General features: G+C 37.9%; 1 protein-coding gene across 1 annotated transcript in view; it reads left to right on the top strand.

The window, feature by feature from the left end:
- The window catches only part of VPS4B (vacuolar protein sorting 4 homolog B), a 31,883-nt gene extending 11,705 nt beyond the window's left edge, over positions 1 to 20,178 (top strand). The window contains exons 2-11 of the mRNA XM_019463831.2: positions 18 to 129; positions 1,305 to 1,461; positions 3,576 to 3,643; positions 7,410 to 7,529; positions 10,649 to 10,805; positions 11,246 to 11,394; positions 11,886 to 11,967; positions 13,984 to 14,203; positions 17,081 to 17,221; positions 18,679 to 20,178. Of these exons, the coding sequence (XP_019319376.1) occupies positions 18 to 129; positions 1,305 to 1,461; positions 3,576 to 3,643; positions 7,410 to 7,529; positions 10,649 to 10,805; positions 11,246 to 11,394; positions 11,886 to 11,967; positions 13,984 to 14,203; positions 17,081 to 17,221; positions 18,679 to 18,780 (1,308 nt within the window). The 3' untranslated portion in view covers positions 18,781 to 20,178. The remainder of the gene's footprint in view (positions 1 to 17; positions 130 to 1,304; positions 1,462 to 3,575; positions 3,644 to 7,409; positions 7,530 to 10,648; positions 10,806 to 11,245; positions 11,395 to 11,885; positions 11,968 to 13,983; positions 14,204 to 17,080; positions 17,222 to 18,678) is intronic.
- The last annotated feature ends 887 nt before the right edge of the window (positions 20,179 to 21,065 follow it).

Genomic DNA, 21,065 nt, shown 5'->3' with positions numbered 1-21,065 from the left:
TGCCTCCCTTCAAACAGAAAGCAATAGATCTTGCTAGCAAAGCAGCCCAGGAAGACAAAGCTGGGAACTATGAGGAAGCTCTTCAACTCTACCAACACGCTGTTCAGTATTTTCTCCATGTAGTTAAATGTAAGGCCATAGTTTGTTTTCTGTTTTAAAAGTTAAAGGAAAAGATTATTCTGTTTCTTTTATAACAGTTGAAATATAATGCCAGAAAATTCCAAACCATCCATTTGCAAAATATTCCCGGTAGCTTGTTAATAATTTTTAAGTAGTCGGCAAACAAATGTGCATAGCTATCCTAGTTATTGTTATTTGTCTACCTAAAAATATTAAAATGCCATATAATCGATGTAAATAGTTTTTATTTTACTGGCGATATACCCACATTATGTACGAACCACATTTTCTAAGCGTCTCTGAAAATACTCTCTTAAGTACTTGTAAAAAAATAGGTTGGGAGCCATTTTGTTCGTATGTTTTCCAAATACGTACTGCATGTTTCCCACGCACCAGGTACTGTTTTAGGCACCGGGATGCGACGGTGAGGGGAAAGTGGGTAAAAACCCTGCCTCCGTGGCTCTTCAGCATAAGCTGAGCATACGACAAAAGTGTCTCTCTGGCAAACGGAAAGTTATTTTTTACTGAAAACTTCAGCGGTTGGATAATTTAGGATTTTCTTTTGAGCTTCTTCATTTCATGTTGAGGTTTTCTGTCAAATAAAAGTGAAACTAAAAATGAATCCTAAGATAATTGATTATTGCAATTGATAATTGCCCTGCATGGACTGCTCAAGTCGGCTTTTGAGACAGCTCCCACAGAGGCCTTTGTGGAGTAAAATTACTGTATTGGGGGCACCTGTAACATACGGAATTTCCGGCATTCTTCTACCATGAGATGAAACTTACGTAGACATTAATGGAAACGGTTGATATTACTTTTGTTGGTCTTAGAATTGGTTTTATGCGAGAGCAGCCGCTTTCAGCTGTCCGCACAAAATGTTAAAGGAAGAATAGAAAACCCACAGAATATTACATAATTTCTTCTTATTATTTAGCATTAACTTAACATATCCTAGTGTCTTGCTCAGATTTCTTTCTGCCTCAGACCCGCTGTTGGCTTCCAGCCGTGCTGGAGGGAAGCAGACAAGAGTTGGTGATGGTTGGTTACGAGGCTTAGAGATACCCTTCCTCCCTCCCCCCGCCCCCAAACTAGATTGTCCATGTCTCAAAAGTGTGTCTAAGAGTTTAAACCTGTCCATGTAGAAGACTAATGGAAAAATCTCTCTCACTTGCCTTTAATAGATGAAGCCCAGGGTGATAAAGCCAAGCAGAGTATCAGGGCAAAGTGTACAGAGTATCTTGATAGAGCAGAAAAACTAAAGGAGTACCTGAAAAAGAAAGAGAAAACTCCACAGAAGCCAGTGAAAGAGGGACAGCCGAATCCAGCGGAGGAGAAAGGGTATGTATTTTAGAGTGTTAGACTTTATTATATCTACTTAAACGAGAAAACTACATTTAACTTGTGAAATCCGTTTCTTTTGTTTAAACCAGCTGTTGGCAACCCAGGACTCAGAGGCCAAATCTGACCGGCTGCCAGTTTTTGTAAGCAAAGTCTTACCGGAACATAGTCTCTTACGTCTAAGAAAATGAGATTGTGGGACCTTGCTATCTGGCCTGGTTGGGTTTGCAGGCAGGAGGTTCTGGTCAGCTGTACGGACTGTGATGCTCACTGTTCGTGGTGTGCAGTGGCACAAGTTACTTGGGTAATCCCTGTGGTCGCCGGGAAGGGAGTGCCTTGCAGGCAGGGCTTTGGGGCAGCTTCCGAAGGCCGTTTTAAAAGACATAAGGAATGGAAGAACTAGAGGTGACTGGCTGCTTCAGACTGCACGGAAGGGTTTGAGGAAAACTGCAAATTCAGCGTTTTATATCCTCTGTTGAAGACATGGTCAGGGAATCGGCGGTTCCTGTGACACCTAAGAATATTTTCTCTTCTGTACCTACAGCACTGACATAACAAAAACCAGACCCCACCTGATCTTGCGGATTACTGCATTTCAACGTGGAATCAACTTCAGGGTTTCTTACATGAAAGTTGGGCCATTTACTGGCAGACTAATGAAACCATTGGAAAAATTTTAGTTAACCTCGAATGACCCCCTGACTCTTCCTGAGACTCCTTTGCCGGGAGAAATGTCCTCTCCTCCCTGTGAGTTGAGGACCCTGTGGGGTCCACTCCTGAGATGGCTCCCTAGAAGGGGGATTCCAATTCTGTATTGAATAGCAGGACCCATCTTGGCCAATTTAAGCAAAAAGGGATTTATTACAGAGTCTTAACCTTATAGATCTGGGGGAGGGCGGGCAGGGAATCCAGCTTGGATTCCGTAGGAGAAATGCCCGCCTCCCCCAGGGTGGTTCTGGTAAGGATCCGAGGCCTCCTGGTGCCAGGCAGGAGGACCTCCGCCCAGTTCGCTCGCAGGCATGGTCTCCTTGCACGCAGCGGCCACCTCAGCTGCTTGCCTCCGCCTTCTCGGAGGGACTTCAGTCTCCTGTGGGGCCCCAGCTGCAAGGAACCCCGGGCAGGGCAGTTGTGTGAAAGCACCGTCTTCATTGTGCAAGAAAGCACGGTGGGACGAGGCTGGAGTAGGCGTCAGGTGAATCGTTTGGCGGTCTCCACCTCACCTGTAACCCCACCATCCTAGGATAACCAAGCCAGTCCCATTTGGGGGAAAAGATGTCTAGCTTTTTAATCCCCCTTTATATTTGATATGTAAAAAATGATGTAATGCCATATTTTTTGCTTTACCACTTTTTCATTCAACATCGTGTTGTAAATATCTTTCCAATAAACTATTTCTACATCATTTTTAAATACTGCAATGTGTTCTATCATATACTAATCCCTATAATTAAGCATACTCTATTTCTAATTTTTTCCCCTTTGGGAACAGTGTGGGCGTGATTATCCTTGTCGTCAACTCTTTAAACTTATTTTAAATTATTTTTTCAGGATAAATTCTTAGATATGAAATATCTGGATTGATTTACTTGTCTTTTGGTCTCAGTTCATGTTCATCAAAAGCTTCATCTATTCTTTGGAACCCCCCAACCTAAGGATTACAGACCTTGATACCTTAAATAATTAATATTCGGGGTTTTTCTCTCCTGGTTATGGCTTCTTGTTCTGATACATAGTTTGCCTGGTTTGGTGTTTTTATGTTGTTTACAACTCTCCTGTAACTCATCTAAAGTCTTTTGTGGAATGAGGTGTGGGGCATGCGTTTATAAATGTGCACATACATAGGTATGTCATGGGAATTTGGAGCTGGTTCCTGACTTCATTCTGGTCTTTTTGCCCCTTTCCTGTTCATGATTCCATATTGACAGATAACATGCCTGCTTACTATTTTGGTTAATATATTCTTATTAAAAGTAATAAAATAAGGATAACTTTTAATACGAATGTCTTATTTTGCCACTTAAAGTACAAATATTTCAGATTAATTTTTCCTTCATTTTTGCCTTATTTTGATAGCAATGAGTGATCATTTGAATATATTAAATTCTTTTTATTAGGAATGACAGTGATGGGGAAGGAGAATCTGATGATCCTGAAAAAAAGAAACTACAGAATCAACTTCAAGGTTGCTTTAGATTTCATTTTTAAATTTACTATCTTATATTTTTTTAAAAAACCTCATAGTGAATTGTCTATCTGAATTGCTTTTTCCACCTGTATTCAAATGAGGTTCAAGAACTGGCTTTGGTTCCCAGTGGCCCCATGCTGGCTCTGTGTAGGCCATTTTCACAGGATTTGCTCCGTAGGATCTCAGCTAGGTTGTTTTTTCTATGTAGTCAAATATTGTTTGGTTTTATATGTGCCTTAGAAGCCTGTCCGTCAACTTACTCGTTTTCATTTTGTCTTATTTGCCCCCTTCTAGAGAAGGTCGCATTTACGCTAGTAGCATGCTGCAAAATCTAATGGTATTAAAATTCCCAAACTGTCAGAGGAACCGAAGGAGTTAGGACTCACGCTTGGCTTTTAGTGCTGTTGCCGTAGCGTATTCATTGATGGTTTATTTCATGTTTCCAGACCTTTCGCATCAGCTTCTTATTCTGTTTCAGTGTTGCCATTTACATTAATCTCTTCCAGCTTTCTGTTTTTACCTTCCACACCTGTAAAAGCCTGTTCGTTCTCCTGTGCTCGTAGTATAGCGGTGTGATGGGGAGGGTATGGATTTTTAGTTCCATTCAGATCTGGATTCCCCTCCAGGGCCTCCTGCTGAAAAGCTGTCTAATCTTGGGCAGGTTCCATAGCCTCTCAGAGTAGAAGACCCCAGCTCTAGTATGGAAATTAACAATACCTTCTTTTCTGGGCAATTAAAAGATTATGGCAGCGTAAAACCTGACAATGTTATATCTGACAAATTTTAGGGCCTCAGTAAATGGTAGTCATTCTGTGTATCTAAAATGGCATCTACTCAATTGCTGACTATATATACTGAGATTTGATCATCATTTGATATGTTAGCTGATGACTTTTTGGATTGAGTTTTATGTATTTTGTTAATTTGGATCTTACCGAATAGATGCATAGCTGGGAAGGATTTCCATTATATAGGCACAGCCTTGGTGAGTGAATGGTGACTGCACCCTGCTTGGCCAGTCTTTTAATCTTACTGCACTAACTGGTCTCTTCATTTTTATTCTGTTACCTGTCTTACTAACCGCACTGGGACATCTAGGAGAATACTCTAAGGGTAACACCTTGGAAATGCTACCGTTAGTGAGGATACTTGTACGTCTGAGAGCTTGAGTGGTGGATAAAATCAAAAAGCAAAGGCCGAGTTTCTGCTGCCACAGCAGCACTGCCTGGAGCGGTGCGAGCACACGCTTGCTACTCGGTGAGCTCTGCTGGACAACCCCGTGGTCTGTGCCAGGTGGCAAAAGACATTTTTTTCTGTCCTGCTTTTGTTTCCCCTCTCTCCCCCACAAAGTAAAAACTGGATGGTATCTTTAGTTTTGGAAAAGATACAAGCCAATTTTTAATAGGGAATTTTTCTTTAAAAATGAGTAATGATAGGGGCCCCTGGGTGGCTCAGTCGGTTGAGCGTCCACCTTTGGCTCAGGTCATGATCTCATAGCTCCTGAGTTCGAGCCCCGCGTCGGGCTCTGTGCTGACAGCTCGGAGCCTGGAGCCTGCTTCCCATTCTGTGTCTTCCTCTCTCTCTGCCCCTAACCCACTCCCATTCTGTCTTTGTCTCTCTCAAAAATAAACAAACGTTAAAAAAAAAAAAAACCAGTAATGATAAGGACCAGAGATGTACAAAAATACAAATGCTGAAAACACATAAATGAGAACATTTATTTGGAATTTCAGGATGAAGTGTAGTATGAAATCCTATCCTTTCATATCTAAGTCATTTTTTCCGTCTTTTCATTTAAGAGTTGCTCATGGATTTCACTGTAAAATAGCCTTTCTTGAATCTTGCCTCTTTTCCCTGAAAGAGTATTTTAAATCTTTTACTTCTGTTTTAAGTTATGATTTTAAATGTAATATTTGATTATTAAAATTAAATAATTTATGATTTGAGTTTTCTGTTAGCTGTTTTGATGCTCACGGACTTTTTTTTTGAGGTTAAATAACATTAGTGTAATAAAGAGTAGAGTCAAAGACTGGATGAATTTATATAATTGGAAAACAAATCATTTGGCTTGTATTCCCAATAATCCTTCTCCTCCTTTTTAGTTACTACTTTTGTCAATGTTACTTTTATCTGAATTTTTTATCACTAAACATTCCAAAGTCACTTTTCAACTTTGAAAAGTATTAATTAAGTGTTAAGATAAATTATGGCATATTTAGAAAATTCATACTTAGGAAAAACTTTAATTGGCCAGATGATATTTACATAATTTAAAGTAAATTTACTTTTGTTTACCTATCACAAAATCCTATGGGGTGTTGTAAATGTTTCCTTACTAATCTGAGTGGAACATAGAAAAGAAAAAGTGAATTGGCTTTACCTTATACTTACTGTAAACTTTTAGAATGTAGAAAGTGTTTAAGGTTTCATTTCAATTTTTTTTCCAAGATTTTATTTTTTTAAGTTATCTCTGCACCCAACGTGGGGCTCGAACTTAAAACCCTGAGATCAAGAGTCACATGCTCCACTGACTGAGCCAGCCAGGCACCCCAGTTTCATTTAATTTAGATCTATAGCTAAAGATTTTCATAATTTAAGTAGGTTGTGTAATATAATTACTTTTTGAATAATAGATGATCTTTCCTAACAAGAAGAAATAGCCATAAAACTAAATTTATTGGTAATCAGCAGACTGTGTAAGTGGTAATATTTTGTTATACTTAAAACAGTTATATATCACCTTAGAACTGGCTTTTGGAAATGCTTTTTTGTTGTTATTTTTTTTTTTAATGTTTACTTTTGAGAGAGAGAGAGAATGAATGCAAGCAGGGGAGGGGCACAGAGACAGGGAGACACAGAATCAGAAGCAGGCTCCAGGCTCTGAGCCGAAGTCAGACACTTAACCGACTGAGCCACAAAGGTGCCTTCGAAAAGCTTTTGATAAAAGAATAACTAAAGTTTTGCCAATAAGCTATATTAGAAGAAATCTTTTGTGGATTCTTACTGCAACAATTAGTGTCGCCTTTGAATATATTATACAGAAAAACTAAATCATTTAGATAGCTTTTTTAATGTACAAAAATTTTAAGTAGGTCTATTTAGAAGCCAAAAAGAAAATTTGGCAAATCTTAGGAAAATACTGCAAATCTACAAGAGCACACTTCTCTCTCTTCCATCATCCCCTCCCTTCCCTTCCCTTCTCCCTACTATTTATCTGTGCATCCATCTGTCTGTCATCAGTTAAAACTTTTGAGGACATTTTTCTTTTTGTGGTTAAGGAGAGCATTAGATCACTGGGTGTTTTTGTTAAAAAAAAAAAAAAAAAAAAAAGAACTAGTAGATCAGCCCCCATTGAACAAGTACTTCCGATACTTTAGTGCATTCAAACATGACCGCCACTTGCTGTAATGTCTGGTGATTTTCCAAACACTCTAGTATTCATTATGTCATTTGATCCTTACACTAGCCCATCTTAAGTAGTTTGGGCAGATAGTGTTATTTCCATTTTACAGTGAGGAAGCGGAAATAGAAAAGCTAAGTGACCTCCCCGAGGTGATCTAGTCGCCCACCCCAGCTTCCAGACTCCTGTTGACTCCGCCCTAATAACTACTTCCTTGTCACACGAGTTCTAAAAGGTTCTTAATAGATAAAACTTTTCCAGACAGTTTTATAACGTGTTTCTTGAACGTCATTATTTCGTGTTGTATTCTACATTTGATAGAATAGTCTTCCTTAATTTAAAGGTGACATAATGTTTTTGTAGGTGCCATTGTTATAGAGCGACCAAATGTGAAATGGAGCGACGTTGCTGGTCTTGAAGGAGCCAAAGAGGCACTGAAAGAGGCTGTGATCTTGCCTATTAAATTTCCTCATCTTTTTACAGGTGAGATGAATGTTAAATATTTTTTTGGTCATTGTTTAAAAAGTCATTGATGACTGAAGTAGAGTGTTGTGAATTTTTGTCGCCGTATTATAAGGTAACAGCTTACATCAGTTCTGTTATGAGGTGGTGATACACCTTTACACAAAGGTATTTATTTCATACGCATATTTGTAATATGTACATATATAGATATATAGCCACACAATGTAAATGTCAACCAGTAGGGTGATCACCGACATGCAGTGGAGTGCTGTGTGCTCACTAAAATATAGGGCACATTTACAGATCTACATTATTAACATGAAGGCATGCCCACGTGTATGATAAAGGTCAAATCCCACGTTATAAACGTGTGTGGTATGTCTCTATATTTGTTAAATAAATGTGTGTGCAGGGAAGTAAAAGTAGACCGACCAAAATGTTAAGGCTATGCCTGGGTGATAAGATTAGGGGTGATTTTGACTTCTTTGAACTTTCATCTGAAGTTTTTGCAATGGCCACGCACTAGTTTTATGAGAGTTCTTCCATTTCTTGAAAAGAGGAATAGGAATTATTTACCATTTTCGGATGAAGTACCTACCTCTAGGGACAGCTGCTTCTCACTGTGACAGAATATCGCTAAGCCAGCCGTCTGGGTGTCGTTGAAGTTACAGCTCCAGCAGTAGGTGATTTGTGCTGCACCTTTCCTTCATTTCGTCCTGTGTATGACCGAGAGCCTGCCTGTGTTTGTGCTGTGGCTGTACCCACAGTGTCACAGTGAAACAGGGCTTCCCTTTTAGAAGCAAGCTGGTTTATGTAGAGAGCGGATCTGTGCTGTTGGCCTCAAGCTGAACACTTCCAGAAGGTACTGTCGTATAGAGTAGTGACGGGCAGAGAACCCGTGGGCCCCCAGCGGTCCACCTAGCAAGGTATGACTTACAACCTAACTTCAGAAATAGGAAGTTAACAGTGTCAAAGTGACATCGTGGGGGCGCCTGGGTGACTCAGTCTGTTAAGTGTCAGACTTCAGCTCGGGTCATGATCTCACGGTTTGTGGGTTTGAGCCCCGCGGCGGGCTCTGTGCTGACAGCTCGGAGCCTGGAGCCTGCTTCGGGTTCTGTGTCTCCCTCTCGCACTCTGTCTCCCTCTCAAAAATAAACATTAAAAAAATTTTTTTTTAATTAAAAGCTGACATCATGATTCTATAAAGGCACAAAAGTATGGTTGAGATCATTTTATATTACTTACATCACTATTTTGCAAACACGTCATTTATGTATCTTCTTTATGATTGTTTCCATATATGTGTACCATTATTATTTTTTTAAATTTTTCTTTAAATCACTCATTTATAGAGCAAATTTGTATAGCCTAAATATACAGAGACCAGCAGGAACCTGTAAGTGTTCAGCTTCATAAGTTATCAGAAAGTAAGTATATCTATGTAATCATCATCACACAGATCAAGAAATAATACCAATAACCCAGAAGTCTCCCTCTGCCAAATCTTTCCTCTGCAAAGGTAATCACTCTCTTGACTCCTCTAACACCGTAGATTGTTTTGTCTGTATTTGAACTTTTAAGTCATCTTATTTTTATGTACTAACTTCATTTAAAAAAATTTTTTTAACGTTTATTCACCTTTGAGAGAGAGAGAGAGACAGAGCATGAATGGGGAAGGGTCACGGAGAGAGGGAGACACAGAATCCGAAGCAGGTTCCAGGCCCCGAGCTGTCAGCACAGAGCTTGACATGGGGCTCGAACCCATGAACCGTGAGATCATGACCTGAGCCAAAGTCTGCAACGTAACTGACTGAGCCACCCAGGCGCCCCTGTATTAACTTCATTTTAAAAGATTGCTTTGTGCCTGCTATAAATGGAAAAAAATTAATAATTTTCTAATATTTAAAAATTATTTAAATACAAAGTATTTGTGTGCTGCATAGAAAGCACTTCATATGCCACTAATTATATGTACCACATTTAAGGGAACACTGACTTACAATTGTAGACATTTAAAATAGGAAGATAGAATTCAAGTCAAAGATGAGGCTTATGTAACAATACTCAGATTTGTCATTAGTAATCTGCATGTCATTCTTTTATTTTTATTCTTTTTTTATTTTCTTAAGTTTATATATTTATTTTGAGAGACAGAGTGCATGCAAGCAGGTGAGGGTCAGAGAGAGAGGGAGAGAGAGTCCCCAGCAGGCTCCACATACAGAGCCAGACACAGAGCTGGATCTCATGAACCGTGAGATCATGACCTGAGCAGAAATCAAGCTTCCACAATGCCTAACCCACTGAGCCACCCGAGGCGCCCCACATGCCATTCTCCTATGGATACCATGTACCCATCCAGTTTGCACCTAGAAGTTTTTTAAGTGTATAGTTAATATTTTTTTGCCAGATGTAACTCAGCCTGTTTTATTTTAGGCAGTGTTATGATTTCTCATTAGGAAAATCGAAATACAGAGTTGATTTGCTCACTTGTTATATTTTGGCAAAACTAGGATTTCAGGTAGAGTCCCCTTATCGTTACCCAACCGCTTGAACAAGAATACAAGAATAGGCTCTCTGTAATAGTAACCTTTGCCTCCTTGTGGAATCAGGAACTGAATAGAACTTTGCGAGGGATCACCCAAACTGTGTTAGTTTCATTCCCCCAAGCGTCAAATATTTAAAAGAAAATGTTTCCAGCTGCCCTTGCCCTACGGATATAGTTTGTCCTACAGTGTTCTGGTATTAAGGATCATACACAGTAGACCATCAGGTAGTACGTTTTAGCTGAACGAGTCTGCCTTTACTAGATTGCAAGATCCTCTTGTATTCACAGTTCTCCGTCTGTACGTTGTGGTTTCAGTGCATAGTGGCTGAATGAATGAGTGAGCAAGCAGTTGAGCTTCCTATTAGAAGGATTATATATCTATGTAAACCCATTGGACAAAGTGGTCTCTAGAAAAAGCAAATACAATACTTCTAAGACATACTTACCTTAGATTGATTTATTTAAAAAAAAAAACTACTGTTAGCTGCAGAGTGAAAACTTCTCCACAGTATTCTTCAGTATGGGTGATGTCTCTAGTAACTGAAATTAACAGTCTTAGGTTCTCATGTTATTTTTCTCATGCGAATTTTAGGCAAGAGAACACCTTGGAGGGGAATTCTGTTATTTGGCCCACCGGGAACAGGAAAGTCCTATTTAGCCAAAGCTGTGGCAACAGAAGCAAACAACTCAACGTTTTTTTCAATATCTTCCTCTGACCTTGTCTCTAAGTGGCTAGGAGAAAGTGAAAAGTAAGTAGTAAGTTGTTGTTTTGGTGGGGGTTTTTTTTTTGTTTGTTTTTTTGGTTTTTTTGGCTTTTTAGTTTTTCTTTGCCAGGTAGTCACTATATCAGTATATAAAGGAAGAGGCTTCCTACATCATGAATAGACATTCAGAGAAGTGTCTGAATATGAAATAAGTATTCATTTCGTTGTCAGATCAGTCCCTAGTTTGACATTTATTTCATAGGAAAAAGGTAGCATATGTATAGTTATATATAGCATAGTTTAGTAAATCATAAAGTGAATCATCCAGTTGTAGTATTCTTATTTTCTAGACCAAAACATAGTTGGACCTTTTAATCTGTAGAGTTCTTATAATACTGTATATGTGTTGTGTTTTTTTTTTTTTTCATTAAGTCCTTTGTCATTTACTATTCTTTTAAGAAGCTGAAAGCTTTTCTTATTTTTAGGCTAGTTAAGAACTTATTTCAGCTTGCCAGAGAGAGTAAACCTTCCATCATCTTCATCGATGAAATTGATTCTCTGTGTGGCTCAAGAAGCGAAAACGAAAGTGAAGCTGCCCGTAGAATTAAGACGGAGTTCTTAGTTCAAATGCAAGGTAGGCTGACTGGCTTTTCACATAGCTTCTGTTACTGTATCACCATTATCATCACAATAATGAAACAGTGAAATTCTAGCTGAATTTCTTCATTTTAGCAGACCACATGTTTGATTATGCCAAGCTTCATTCCGGTCGTCCTCCATGGTGTAATCATCTTGCAGTACTCTGGCAGAAACAGGAAGATTTGCATATTCACTTACATCATACCAGGAACAGTATCAGCAAAAGGAATTTGTAGACTTCAAATGAAATCTTTCAAGAAATATTTTGAAAAGAATATTAGTAGTATTTGCCCACAGTCTAGCAGATTTGATTCTTGGGAATATTTGCATTATATTTTAATAATGTGATATTTGATTTTTCAAAGAGACTCTCTCAAGATGGGGCACTATAACATTAAAACCCCACATTCTTAACAGAACGTATAGGCAATGTTTAAAGAACACTAAAACGGAAAATTATTTAAAATATTACTTATTTTGGTGCAGGCGTTGGTGTAGACAATGATGGAATTTTGGTTCTGGGAGCTACAAATATCCCCTGGGTTCTGGATTCTGCCATTAGAAGAAGGTATGAAAATATAGTGAAGATCTTATTTCTAACTACAGATGTAACAAGTCAGTAGCAATTCCCTTTTTGTCTAGTGAAGAGGCATTCTGAAAACTTTTCAGAATTTTTTTTAAAATTTTTTTTCACATTTATTTTTGAGACAGAGAGAGACAGAGCATGAACGGGGGAGAGTCAGAGAGCGAGAGGGAGACACAGAATCTGAAACAGGCTCCAGGCTCTGAGCTGTCGGCACAGAGCCCGACACGGGGCTTGAACTCACGAACCGCGAGATCATGACTTGAGCCGAAGTCAGACGCTTAACCGACTGAGCCACCCAGGCGCCCCTAGAATTTTTTTGGTGTGCCCTAGTCCTGCTGACCCCCAGTGTCGGAGGAAGAGAGGCAGGCGTTTGTTTGCTTGCTATATTAAAGTTACAAGATAGCCACCTACGAATCTTTCACATTGGAACATATATTACCTAATGCTTAACTTGTAATTCAGACTATGCTTAGTGGGCACTGATGCTTCTAAAATTTACAAATATAGCTTGATATTTCAATGGAAAACTTTCACACAAAATTTTAGCAAAATGACAGTTACATAGGTTAAAGTATGATAGATAACCAAGATATATTTTCATAAAAAAATTTACGTTTATGGGGCACCTGGGTGGTTTAGTTGGTTGAGTGTCCGACTTCGGCTCAGGTCATGATCTCGCAGTATGTGGGTTCTCGGGCCCCGTGTCAGGCTCTGCGCTGACAGCCCAGAGCCTGGAGCCTGCTTTGGATACTGTGTCTCCCTCTCTCTCTCTGCCTCTCCCCTGCTCACGCTCTGTCTCTCTCTCAAAAATAAATAAACATTAAAAAGGAAGTAATTAAAAGAAATTTGTCTATAATTTTTAAGTTGCATACGAAACTTGAGCTACAGGGAAGGTATATAGTCTTGTTACTTTTATTTATTTATTTATTTTTTTATGTTTATTGAGAGACAGAGAGAAACAGAGCATGAGCATGGGAGGGGCACAGAGAGGAGGAGACGTAGAATCCGAAGCAGGCTCCAGGCTCAGCTGTCAGCACAGAGCCCGACGTGGGGCTCGAACTCACAAACCACAAGATCACGACCTGAGCCGAAGTTGGACGCTTAACCGACTGAGCCACCCGGGTGCCCCTAGTCTCGTTACTTTTCATGCACATAGTTCCCTATTTCAGTCACTGAATTTTGCATGGTAAAAATTAGCATCAGTTCCTGCCGCTTTTACCCCATTCACTTGATGCTTTGCCAAGATGCTAGGTTACTGTCCAGTATCAAGAGAGGAAATCTGCCCGTTACTTTTGCAAACTGGTCTAGTTCTAAATGCATGTCTGTAGATAATGGAAACTTAAACTTCTTACTGCCACAGAGAGTTACCTAAAGGGAGAACAATCTTCACAGCCACTTAAATTGGCCTTTGTTACTTCCTGTCTCCAAATGCTGTCTAAGAAGGCAAGCAAAATTATTCTTAATAAAACAGTGTTTATGAGATAGTATAACTGTTTATTCTGAATGTACCTATTATGATAAAGTGGACATTTTGTGTCAACATATGCTTATTATATAAGATTTTGAGTAATTTTACTGTTTCGGATTTGGAGAATTATTTTGTCCTCTCTTATTTCATATGATGAACCATAATCCCTTGATCAGGAGTTCAGAGTATAAATCTATGGGGAGCTAATCTTGTGAGACATACCAGGTTGTGACCTCTAGACATACAAAGACTATGGCCAAAATAACCCAAAAATCATGTGAGAAAGATTAAATCACTCCAAACTGGTTCTCTGACTATGTTGGTTTTACTTGTTAGTTGTTAACATGTTCTGGATATTTTCCCACTGTTTAACCAAAATATATATCTTTAGCTCTGACACATAGAAATCAACCAGCTTAGCTTTGTATATATGAGACCATCTGAGTATCTTGTTTCTTCTTGAAAAATCTGAATTTTCAACTGAAATTAAATATATGTAGTAATATTCTTGGTATAATTTTTCTTTCAAGATTCGAGAAACGAATTTATATTCCGTTGCCTGAGGCCCATGCCCGAGCAGCAATGTTTAAATTGCACTTGGGCACCACTCAGAACAGTCTAACGGAAACAGACTTCCGAGAACTTGGGAAGAAAACCGATGGTTATTCGGGAGCAGACATAAGTATCATTGTGCGTGATGCGCTCATGCAGCCTGTTAGAAAAGTACAGTCAGCTACTCATTTTAAAAAGGTAAGGAACTTTGATCCACCCTTTCATAGGTTTTTAAAGTCAGGCCATCATTAATTTGTCTTCAGAGAGTTTCAGGAAGGTTTCAGTTCTGTAAACTAAAGTGCGTTTATAGAATAGACATTTCCATTTCATTGCAAATAAGTTCTCCCGCAAAGTTTATTAATAGCCTTAAAGTATTTTAAAATGTTATGTGCAGTGATTTTTTTAAGTACTTATTATTTTGATGTAAGTATAGAAAGTATGAGTACTTAAAAGTATATACTTTTAAGTATATAGTTACCTTTGATGTAACTAGAAGGAATATCTTTGAGCAGAACCTGGTGCATTTATACTTCATTAACAAAAATGGCCGCCTGGGTGGCTCTGTCAGTTGAGTGTTCAACTCTTGACTTCTGCTCAGGCTGTGGTCCCAGGGGTCGTGGCATCCAGCCCTGCGATGGGCTCTGCGCTGAGTGTGGAGCCTGCTTGAGATTCATTCTCTCGCTCTCTCGCTCTCGCTCTCTCTCCCCCCCCTTCTCTCTCCTCCTCTCTCCCTCCCTCTCTCCCTTCTCCTCTCCCTCCCCTTTCCCCCACTCCTCCGCCTTTCTCCCCCCACTGTGCTCTCTGTCTCATAAAAAAAAAAAGGGGGTAAAAATAATAATGGCTGATACTAAATATTCCCATGCCTGGCGCTGTGTTCTATTCTTTATCTTACTGTTGCATTGGGTCCTCACAAAAACTCTGCAGGAGGTGCCTTTCGCCACCTGTTGATCATTAATCTGAGACGTAGGTGTTAACATGATAAAACTGGGGCTTGGACGCTGACCCGGTTTGCCGGGGTACAACCGGAGGGGTGCAGAGGTGTGATTTTTCTCTAGGTCACGTGTACTTCGGAATGCGAAGCCTTGCTTCCCATACACCATTCTGTCTGCATGAATGAGTTGAGCATATAGTGTTTTGTCCAACGACCATGGTCTTGGGACGTCCATTGTAAGTAACAGTGGAGTAGGTAATATGGACTAACCCTGTTCCTAAGGGCTGCAGTGTCCAATGTTACTCATGAACATTGATGTGAGAATCCTGAAAAACTATTAGTAAACCTAATCCAGCAATCTATGACAAGACTACTACATCATGAGTAAGTTACATACGTATGTCTGTTAACCCCACAATGAAATAAGATTTTAAGAAAAGGATGAACCGGAATTAAAACCTGAATTTAAAGCCTGAGTTCACAGTTTGCTTGTCACATCTCCTTGAGCACATTTTGTTACCCGTTTCAAGCTCATTTGTATCTTCTCTAAAGTGGAGATGACAACACTGCCTCGAAGTGCTCTGTGCGAGAGGAGTGAAGCAGCTCTCACGCAGCATCTCTGTCCTGGTACCTGAGCAGCCCAGGAAACGGCTCTTTCCACTTCTTCAGCCATTTCATCACTGAGGGAAATACAGGAGGCTCAGGGTCAAGTTTAGTCTCAGCCACTGTTATTTTCTTTTAAATTCTCTTTGCCATTTAGAAACTATAGATTTTTAGGAATCCAGTCCTTTCTTGCCCAGAAGTTTTCATTCCGTTCTCTGTATTACTACCGGGACAGGCTACACGACCCGGAAGCCAGGTCCTTACTAGGAGGACAAAGGCAAAGCAGCCGAATCAGGGTTAACACCAGGCCTTCTCTGCATCACCAGCTATGGTAGAGCTCTCCGTGGCTCCATGCTTTACTCCCATTTTGAAGGATGATTATTTCAATCAAAAACAAGATTGCCTGTTTATTTTGTCAAATGTCTAAAGTACTGGTAAGTCAGGAAGCACCACAGTCAAAAACAAAAATCCCGGGGCACCTGGGTGGCTCAGTCGGTTGAGCGTCCGACTTCGGCTCAGGTCACAATCTCACAGTGTGTGAATCCGAGCCCCACATCGGGCTCTGTGCTGATGGCTCAGAGCCTGGAGCCTGCTTCCGATTCTGTGTCTCCCTCTCTCTTTGCCCCTTCCCTGCTCATGCTCTGTCTCTCTCTGTCTCAAAAATAAATAAAAACATTAAGAAAAAAAATTCAAAACAAAACAAAAATCCCTTGTGCTCTCTTTGGCACCACATTTCCTACAGACAAAAATCCCCGCAGCTGAAAGGCTGGTGGGGAAAGACAGACAATAAAATAGACATAATAAGTGAAGTTAGAATGTTTATTTTTCTGCACCTGCCCTAATCCTGGGATAATACTTAAGATTGATCATCAAATAAATAAGTGTGAAAGCAGCTCCCAACTGGTATAGATTTGTTGCCATCTAAAAAATACTTGCGTGTGACTCTGTCACAAAGGTTCTCTCTCTGGGTGTTATTAAAATTTTATTTTAAATTAGTTATGAATCACAAAATAGCACTGAAATTATACTTAGCATTTATTTTTGTGCTTATATTTAAAGAAGAAATTTTTGTTAAAAAAGACAAAGATTCGGTGATTTCACACTAATAAATCTAAATATCACAGAAACTTTCTCAGCTTTAGAAAATAGAGAAACTTAGGAGAATTATTGAGGATACTTTTTTTTTGGTCTCTAAGAGCATTTAATAAGCATTAGAGAAGAAAAGAAAACTCTTAATCACGGGTACCTGTTTTGTTTTGTTTTTTAATTTTAATTCATTTTCTCCTTGTGATCATGTAAGTAATTTATGGTAGGAAATTTCAGACTATAGGAAAGCATCAAGAAAAAAATTAAAACTAAGCAAAACCTATCCCATCACCCAAAGACAGCTAGCTACATTTTGTTGTATATTCTATTTATTTGTGGAAGTCAACATTTTAACAAAGTATAGAATGGTACATTTTCACATTTCCTGATAATGGCCTAAACCTTAATTTTGTTAATTTGTTCAAGTAAATATTTCAGATTACTATTTATTCCAGGTTCGCGGACCTTCACGAGCTGATCCTAACAAAATAGTAGATGATCTGCTAACACCGTGTTCTCCAGGTGACCCTGGTGCCATTGAAATGACATGGATGGACGTCCCTGGGGATAAACTTCTGGAGCCAGTTGTTTGCATGGTTTGACATTTTGTTTGCTTTTAACAAAAAACTTAAAACATAATTCGTAATTTGTGAGACAAAGATAAACATTTTACGTAAAATTAGCTAGGAAATTGTTAGTGTGTGTAATACTAACTATTCAGTTAAAAAGTTGTAAAGGTAATTAAACTTAAAATGTAACAAATAATTATCTTTAAAATATTTTCTTGGGCTTTAAGGAAAATTTAATTTTAAGTGAAAAAGCTATTTTTCAAAAACAGGTTTCTAAGTTTATAGGTCTTACAGCTGGGATACGATCACCAAAAGACTTATCTATAAATTATTGTCAAGACTTAATAAAAAGTGGAATTGTTGAAAATTTCTTTTCCGGGGATTCTAAGATTTTGTAAAATATCTGGAAACCCTAATGCATGTATCATAGTATTCGTGATGGTATTTTTGTTTTACTTCTTCAGGCTTCATAGAAAGTTTAAATATTATAGTGCTTGAAAAAAAATCCTGAAACCAAGTTTTTATGATAAAAAATTAAATTTCTGTAGTTTTTATTGGAGGAATTAAAATAATTTGTAAGACTTATTTTGTAACGTATAGGAAGCTTACTGTGATTGAAAAGCTACATTTACTGTTTTTATGTTTTCTTATTGGTGAATGTTCAGTTTTTTTTAAATCTTCTACTTCAGTTACATATTTGCAAAGAGCTTTGTGTCAGAATTAACAGTAACTTCCAGAAAAAAAACTTACTTACATGGTATATACTCTATATCTATAGACGTACATGTACCTCTATAAGTACATAAGTATGTCTGTGGATATATTTATGTGTTAACCATACTGCTTCTCTGATAAGTTATTCAGTTGTTGCAGTCCTTGCTATATTATTTTTTAAAGATTTTGTTCTTTAGATCCTTTTTCATATAAGAGACATAGCCTAGAACTTAATTTTTTAATGACTCCCTGATATTAGCATATTTTCTTACCATTTGATCATAATTTTGACTAATAGCTAAAAAATTCTGATAGTTGGTTTTAATTAAATGGTATTGTGTTTCACATAAGTGTAAGTGAATGATTTCTGTAAGTGAATGATTATGTTCCTTTTGAATTGCACTTGGTGAACTCTCTTGTTTAAGAAAGAAAAACAGGTAAGACTAGGAAAGAGATCAGGGACATATTCTGGAGGGCCTTATTCTGGAGAGCCTCAGGCTTATTAACAGGATTGTACTTCTGATGGGTAGTGGGGAGCCATTGAAAGTTGTGGTCAGAACAAGGCAACCAGTTGAAAGCTGCTGTGCAAAAGAATAACATGATCAAAGATTTTCTCTAGAAGAATAAGAGAGTTTGTTGTGAATAACTTATGGCACACTGCAAATACTTAGATTTAACCTTAGATGGAAAGTCAGTAGTAATAATGATGACACAATGGTTTTTAGTTGATTAAACCTATTACTAACACCTCCCTTCTTTTTCCCTGACAGTCGGATATGTTACGGTCACTGTCTAACACAAAGCCCACAGTCAATGAACATGACTTGTTGAAATTGAAGAAGTTTACGGAAGATTTTGGCCAAGAAGGCTAAACCAAAGATAACAAGGAGGACGTTTACCATGTGTGTTCTTTCCTTCGTAGGTACTTTTGCCTTTCTTAATGGCATTCAGATTGTTTCCAGTAAAACTCTTTTACCACAGGAAAATACAGATCTCACTCCAGAGTCCCTTTAATTTTATATGTACCTTTGCTCCATTACCAGTTAAATGCTCCTGTTAACAAAAATGATAAAATAATGGATTATAAAGAGATCGGTGATATATGAATGGCAAAAAATAGGAATTGCCCAGTTAAGAAGAGGATTAAAATTGATTGAGATACCAATATTTAGGATGGGTGGTCTTTACAAAGAGCATTTATTTTTTATTTCCTCTCTCTCTCTCTCTCTCTCTCTCTCTCTCTTTTTTTTTTTACCAGAATGTAATAGGGCTTATTTTATATTTTGAAAAAAAAATTCTTAAGCATCATTTGCTTCAATGTAAAATTTATTTACTTTATTAAATGATAGAATCTTTATTCTCAGGGATGGGCAATACTAGCAAAGAGCACTGTGATTGGGCTTGAAAGATTTTGAATTGTGTTCTAGCCGGGTCTCATTGAGTTTTGATAGGCTGACATTTTTCTTTGTGTAGATTTCAGTAATTTCTTTAAAAACAATGGGCTTCTATATTTAATTAAATAATACCTTTCACTGTGCAGTCTCAAAAGAAAGACTTTCTAAATTAGGCATTGTCTTTATCTTGAAGAAGAAAATTGTCTATTTCAGTGTCTTTTTGTAGCAAGATTGACCAAAACAGATGGCAAATAAATACATACTTTTTAAATAACTCTGTCATGAAATGCTATAATGGGAACCTTTGCTAAAAGGAATGGCCTCCCTTTGAATTGTGGCAAGTTTCTTGTGGGTGTGTGTGTACATATATATATATAATTTTTTTTTTTTTAATATAGGCTACCAAGGGTTTTATCTTTTACCTTTTAAGTTCAGGGAATAGTTTGTCTTGGCCACACATATGTTATCAGTATAATGCTTGTGAAGCTTTAGAAATGAACTAATGTCTCATTAAATAATAAAATACAAACATGATACGTTATTTTAATATCTTCAAATAAATAATCTGAGGGTGTATGTTAGACACTTTAGCATCAACACTAAGTTGTGCCTTGTGCATTTGCATTGGCTATATATGCAAAAGGATTATTACATTAGCTGGAATGAGATAGGTTCCTTAATTACTGTAAAGTTCTACCTTGCAAATGCTATAGAGTAACTCGCATTTTAAAGTATATTTGCACATTTTACATATAATGCTTTCTGGTTGCCTTTCGGTTTTCTGTACAGATTGTTTTTGTTGATACTAAATGGAAATCATAGGCCTGAAATAAGCTGTTCTTAGTGAAGTAAATTGATATAACCTACTATTGGCTATATTCTGTGTATGCTTCTTTATTTTGGGATCTCCTGTATGGAAGAAAATAGTATCTGAATGGATTACGTACAAAGAAATCATTAGAAATCATTAAGTAAGAATGTATCCCTGAAAACTCCATTCTTCGGCAACTTTTTTGTGAGAGTTTGGAATTAATTTGGCAGACTAACGTAATTCTTTGTGGCTGCCTTGTAAGATAATTTATATTCTTTATCAGCCTTGGAATTATATAGTGTTGCTATTAATTATACTAAGAGAATTCACATAACTATGTTATTATAATTAATAGTTGAAATCCAGAATTTTTTGTAAATCTAGAATTTGTTTTGAGGAAGTATTTTAAATAATTTGATAAAATACATGACCCAATGGTATAGAAGTATAGTGTTGATGATAAATGGGTACTTTATCACACTGGATTCCCACATGGGCTTTGAGAACTATATCTCAGTACCCATATCACTTGTGGCCATAGCTCCATTTTTTGCATTGCATCTTCTACATTTTTAACATTTCTGGTTCTAAACCTATTTCTGGAGTCAAATAATTTTAGACTTATCCTAGAATGGTAGCACATAGGCCATTTCCCCTGAGTTCCTTGTGGACAGATTACTCAGGCTGTGTCTGAACCTTGACCATTATGAAATTTTGGGTAGATGGTTTCTGAGGCTACTTGAGTACCTCTATGAGCCACACCCTAGATGTTAAAGAACATTCTTTTTCGCAGCCTGAAAATTACAGGGGTCTTAGTAAAAAGAGTTTCAGTAGAAAAGTGACTTTTGAGTTCACTGTCATCTACATGCAGAAAAACAGAATGAGTATGTATATTTGATTATTAATATGAAGTCCCATTTACCTACTTGCATGGTTGAGAAATTGAGACACA

This window comes from Panthera pardus, unplaced genomic scaffold (genome assembly GCF_024362965.1).
Source record: "Panthera pardus isolate Hobbes unplaced genomic scaffold, ASM2436296v1 HiC_scaffold_15, whole genome shotgun sequence".
Lineage (NCBI taxonomy): Eukaryota > Metazoa > Chordata > Mammalia > Carnivora > Felidae > Panthera > Panthera pardus.
Note: the sequence above shows the minus strand (reverse complement) of the source record. Positions and strands in the feature narration are given on the sequence as shown.